At 41.6% G+C, this 5,876-nt stretch overlaps 1 protein-coding gene across 1 annotated transcript in view; it reads left to right on the forward strand.

Moving 5' to 3' along the window:
- Positions 1–4,744, forward strand: part of selenos (selenoprotein S) — a 14,683-nt gene extending 9,939 nt beyond the window's left edge. Inside the window, exon 6 of the mRNA XM_005742872.2 lies at positions 4,106–4,744. Within this exon, the coding sequence (XP_005742929.1) occupies positions 4,106–4,185 (80 nt within the window). The 3' untranslated portion in view covers positions 4,186–4,744. The remainder of the gene's footprint in view (positions 1–4,105) is intronic.
- Positions 4,745–5,876: the final 1,132 nt, after the last annotated feature.

Genomic DNA, 5,876 nt, shown 5'->3' on the forward strand with positions numbered 1-5,876 from the left:
TCCATTTATTTCAACAAAGTAACTGTATTCTGAATACCACCTTTTTAAACGGTAACTGTAACGGAATACAGTTACTCATATTTTGTATTCTAAATACGTAACGGCGGTACATGTATTCCGTTACTCCCCAACACTGGCCATGGTGCAGCTGGAGATACAGTACAGTATGTCAGCACACTTTCAATGGCACAACAGTAGAAGACGATGAGCAGCTCCCTCTTCAGGTCCATTTTTGGAGGATTCTCAGAAAATGGAGATGCTGTTGGGCCTTCTTTAAAACCTCTCAGGTATTTGAGCTCAATTGGAGGTCGGTGTCTATGTGCACACCCAGGAACTTGAAACTGGACACCCTTTCCAAACACTTCCTGTTGATGCTGATGGGCTGTAGCACTGACTTCGTCCTTCTGAAGTCCAATACCAGGTTGTTGTCTGCGCACCAATCCAATAGCATCTGAGCCTCAGCTCTGTACGCTGTTTCGTCTCCCCCAGAGATGAGCCCCACAGCGGTGGTGTCATCTGTGAACTTAATGACTGCATTGTCTTGGTTGGGTACTGACAGAGTCATGTGTGTACGGAGTGTTCAGGAAGGGACTTAGTAAACAGCCTTGTGGAGAGCCGGTGTAAAGGCTGATGAAAGCTGAGGTCCCACTCTAACTCTCTGTACACAGGCCAAGAGAAGTTTCTGATAAAAGGAAGTCCAATATGCAGCAGTTTTACTGTCCGTCTGTATCAGTTAACGTAGAACTAAAGTCAACAAAGAGCAGCTTGTTCTTCATATGCAGATGATGTTGTTTTGTTCTTGTCAAACCCTGAGCGATCTGTTCCTGTACTCTTAGATGTGGTGAGGTCGTTTGGGGAAATCTCAGGTTATACAATTAATTGGCAGAAGAGTGAGTTTGTGGCTTTAACTTGGATGTTGATCTTTTGAAAATTTTGCCTTTTAAAATTACAGACAGATTGAAATACTTGGTGTTATTTTGCCTAAGAATCCTAAATTGATCTTTAAGTTGAATTATCTTGAACAAGTTGAAAAATTGAAAAAGGACATTGAGAAATGGAGGGCTCTCCCTATTCCCATGGTAGGTCGCATTAATGTAATCAAAATGGTTTCCCTTCCTAAATTTCTATATTTATTTTTAAACTCACCTATCTTTTTGAATAAGCAACTTTTTAAAGTGGTCGACTCAGTAGTATTACCATGTGTTTGGGGCTTTAAAGCTCACAGGATACCAAAAGTTCATCTATGCAAGTCTAAACTTACGGGTGGATTTGCTCTGACACAGTTTCAGTTTTATTATTGGGCTGCAAACGCCAGAACTCCTGCTCACTGGCAGGAAGGGTACAGAAAGGTCATGTCTGCCAAGACCCCACCCCGGGTGGTCACAGAGAGTGGTGGGGTGGAGAATCGTTCCCTCCCTGCTCTTCTTTTTTCGTCCTCTAATCCGCGAACCAAGGTCAATAATTTTATAGTTTCGAATTGCGTTAAAATCTTCCGTCAGATCAAAAAAGGTTGTGCTCTACCGGACACTTCGATCCATACTCCAGCATATTGTAATCATGCATTTCCACCCTCATGTTTAGACGCCTTATTTGAGGTCTGGACACAGAAAGGTATTATTACTCTCAAAGATTTATATATTGACAGGCAGTTTGCGTCATTTACTCAGTTGCAGAACAAGTTCTCTCTCCGTGCGTCACATTTTTTTCATTATTTACAGATAAGAAACTATGTTCGTCAGAGTATCCTAAATTTTCCATCTCTTCTGGAAGAGGGGTCAACTTTTGCTCTCCGTCTGAGTTCCCCGGATTCTAAAAAGTTGGTTTCTGGTTTTGTGAAAGCTTTTTCTGAGTATTTAAATTTTCAATCTGACTTTTTGAAGATGGCATGGTAGGAGGAGCTTGGTTTGCAAATAGGAGATGAGGTGTGGGAGAGGAGTCTGTGTAGGATCCATTGCTGCTCTATAAATGCAGGCATCGGTTGATTCAATTCAAAGTGCTTCACAGACGTCATTATTCAAAAACTAAACTGCACAGGATTTTTCCTTCTATCAGTCCGATATGTGATCGTTGTAAACTTGGAGAAGGCTCTCTCACTCGTTTATTTTGGACTTGTCCCAAATTGCATAACTATTGGTTGGACATTTTTAAATGTTTTTCTGGTATCTATAATCGCACATTAGAGCCGGACCCAATAACTGCATTGTTTGGATCTTCCTCTTCCCTTTTACACAAACTACAGTTTTGTTCAGAATGGTAATTGCTAAGAAAACTATCTTGACTCTGTGGGAGTCGTATATTGTACCTCAATTCAAAATGTGGCTGACAGAACTGACTGCTCTACTGCACATGGAGAGGATTAGTAGTAATTTCTTTGATGTGTGGCAGCCATTTTTAGACCATGTATTAAAACAAAGTCCTGTTTGATCGATCACCAATAACTCAGCCTACCACCTTAGCGTTTTATTTCTGTTTATTGCCAGTGTTGAAGTAGTATTTTTGTCGTTGCAGTGTAATCTTTTGCCTTATTTGTGTGTTTTTGCCCTTGCTGCTGTGTTGTCTGTTGCTTTTTTGTCTTTTTTTTTTCCTTATATCAAAAAATCTCAATAAACATACTTAAAAAAAACAAAAACAAAGTGCAGCCTGGTGTAACGCCCTTTGTTGTTCTAGCTGGGAGATTGTGGTGTGGATCGTTGTAACAGTGGTGCCTTCAGTTGATCTGTTTGCTGTATCCGATCTGGAGTGGGTAGAGTGTTGGGTGGCAGCCAGGACATCATGTGGCGTCGGACCAGTTTCTCAAAACACTTCAATCCCAAGAAATGATTGTGTAGAAAATACTATTCCTGACCTGATAGACTCAACCTTGTTTACAAAGAAAGGAATTGATTACATACGTCAGCAACGGCTTTCAGGGTGGTCGACTGTGGTACATTTAGAAAAGAACTCATAGTCTTAAAAATATATGCGTATATGCGACGCCACAGGGGGATCTTGTGGGTGCTGCAAGATAAGTCTAATATGGCCTAATGTGTTACCAGTGGTGTTCTTGGTGACTTCGGTCCCAACTGCTTTTAGATCATTAACAAGCTCCTCTTGTGCAGTTCAGGGCTGATCCGCCTCCTTTTTCATGATCGTCCTCACACCATGAGCAAGGGTGCATGTAGCTCCAGACCTTGGGTTATTGATGTTTCTTCTGTTTCTGAATAATCACAGTTGTCACCAAGCTTCTTGTCGATGGACTTATATAAAAACATTCCACTGTTTAGTGATGTACTCAATAAATACAGGACTGTTTGTTAAATATGCAGTCATCCTCCGCTGGTGTGAATAAGGGTCAAAATCAGGCAGGTAAATAGTTATGCTTACTAATGAATGATCACATAGACCTCCTTAGCCCTCATTCACTTCTGACTTTTCGGGATTTGTTGGATACAGATTTTGCAGCTCTTGTGGGAGGCGTCTTTTTCGAGGTTGTACAGAAAGTAGGAATCATTACATGAACATGTACCAGTGGGAGCTGAGGAAAGACCGTCCGCTCAGTCTGACCGTATCATGTGACGTTGTGGAAACTTTTTCAATGATGACAATATACACATTGAGTTTGAGCGGGGGAACCTGCAGTCAGCTGAGACTGAAGAAGGCAGTTGGATGATGACGAAACGTTTCTCCCAGTGATAACGTTATATCCAGAGGAACCGAGTCAACTTGGAATTTCCTTAACTGCATCAAGTCTGTGAAGGTTCTCAGTCATCCAGGTCATCGTAGTTAACTGCATCGAGACATTTCTCATTGATATTCTCTCTATATCATTAAGAAATTAAATGAATGGAATTACCATCAAAAATTACTCTTTTTTTTTTTTTTTTCCTTTGGAGGTGAGCACACTTGAAAAGAAGTTTGAAAGTGAACAAATGATCAAATAGTTTTTCCCTACTGGAATATTGGCTGTAAGAACAGATCAGCTGAAACACTGATTTGAAGTTTATTACAAAGCAAAAACTCAAAAAACCTCAACTCTCTGCGTTTTAGAACAAAAAGCTTAATAAACAGTTTTAATGTGTTAAATGTTTCTTTTGTCTGCTTCCTTTATTCTTTGCATGTTTTACAGATTACAATCCCCTCACTGGACAGGGAGGAGGTTCTTGTTCCTGGAGACCTGGCAGGAGAGGACCCTCATCTGGTGGATGAGGTTAAAAAAGGTTGGAGGCGCTGGACCTTTGACCTCTGACATCCTGATGTACACACTGGCTGTGGAAATTAAGCTGATAATGTCACCTATCCCATGCTTTATTAGAGTTGAGAATACTTCATAGTTGTTGATCAGTTGGCATAATTGATGACATGTACCTGCACCATGTTTTATTTCTCTTCGGTGTTCACTTTCAACCCATTGTATGCTTTTAGTAGATAACTGAACTGAAAATTATTTGCTTGTCATGAAGCCATTCCTATAAACGGTTATAACCAGTAGGGTTGGCTGATGATTTTCACACAACCAGTGTATGTGTGTGTGTGCGTGTGTGGGGGGGTCTCCTTATATATTTTATTTTGTTTATACCTAAGTGTGCCACTATAGCTGAATAGTTTATATTACTCCAGGACTCTAGCTGGTGGATAAAACAGAATGAAATTGAACTTTCGGATTATATAGTTGAAAAAATTGATATATAAAAATGGAAGGAGGTTCTGTACATTGTTGTGCTCATTTGCATTATACAATAAAGAATACAGTCTGCAGGATTTTAAATGTGTTGTCTTATTAACAGTTACTGTATTATTTACATTGTGCTTCTCAGACACTCCACAGCATATCTTTGAAGAACTGAATGTTGTTGTTACTGAAGCAGCAGTAACACCACAGTGTTCTTAAAGACAAATGGCTGTGTGGAGTCTAAACACTGTAGTGTGAAAAGTAAAACAGCCGTTCAGGAAATGACCTTGAGCTTTTTCATTTCACACAGACAAAACACAGACAAAAGTTCATCAATGTTCGGGGTCGGGCTCTGAGCTGAGGAAGTCCTCAGGATTGAGTCAAGGTGTTTATCAGTAAGACGGCTCCGGTGTGATGTTTTTAGCTTCATCAAAGAGAACAACTGTTCACACAGGTATGTGCTGCCAAACGTGGAGAGCGTCTGAGCAGCTTGGATGCGCAGCTGAGGCATTGTGTCGGGGATGAAACGTGCAAACTCAGCAGCACCCGCTCTCTCATATTTTCCCCTCAGTGTGTCATTGCACTGGAGCTCAATCGACTCCATCTGGAGGTTCGGTGGTGCGCTTTCCACATCAACTCCAAAAGGATTGGCAAGTAGTTCAAACCTGCTTCTTTGAGCTTCAAAGTCAGCAGATCGGCGTCGGAACTCGGCGGCAAGTATGTTGAGCGGTAGAGCGCTTCTCTTTCGTGGTCTGGCAGCTGGGGAAGTGGCTCAAGGTTTCTTTCTGCGTCTCCCACAGACTCAGCTTGGTTTGAAACGCCGTCACCGTACTGCACATATCAGAGATGACACGCCCCCGTCCCTGCAGTTGCAGGTTCATCACGTTCAGATGGCTTGTGATGTCGCACAGAAACGCCATTTCACACATAAATGTTTCATCTCAAAGCTCTGGTGCGTCTTTCCTTTTGCTTTCCATGAACAGACAGATCTCCTCACGAAGCTCGAAACATCTTTGCAGCACCTTTCCCTGGCTTGGCCATCGCACATCTGTGTGATAGGGCAAGTCACCATGCTCTGTATCTAACGCTCCCAGAAATGCCCTGAACTGGCGGTGATTTAAACTTCTGATGAAGTTAACTGCACACGTTATGATGGTCATTACATGTCACATAACGACTCCTGGTGTATTATGCAGTGATAAGCTGTCAGCTCCTCTGTGACATTTTC

This window comes from Pundamilia nyererei, unplaced genomic scaffold, assembly GCF_000239375.1.
Source record: "Pundamilia nyererei isolate P.nyererei 1_Seehausen unplaced genomic scaffold, PunNye1.0 scaffold00124, whole genome shotgun sequence".
Lineage (NCBI taxonomy): Eukaryota > Metazoa > Chordata > Actinopteri > Cichliformes > Cichlidae > Pundamilia > Pundamilia nyererei.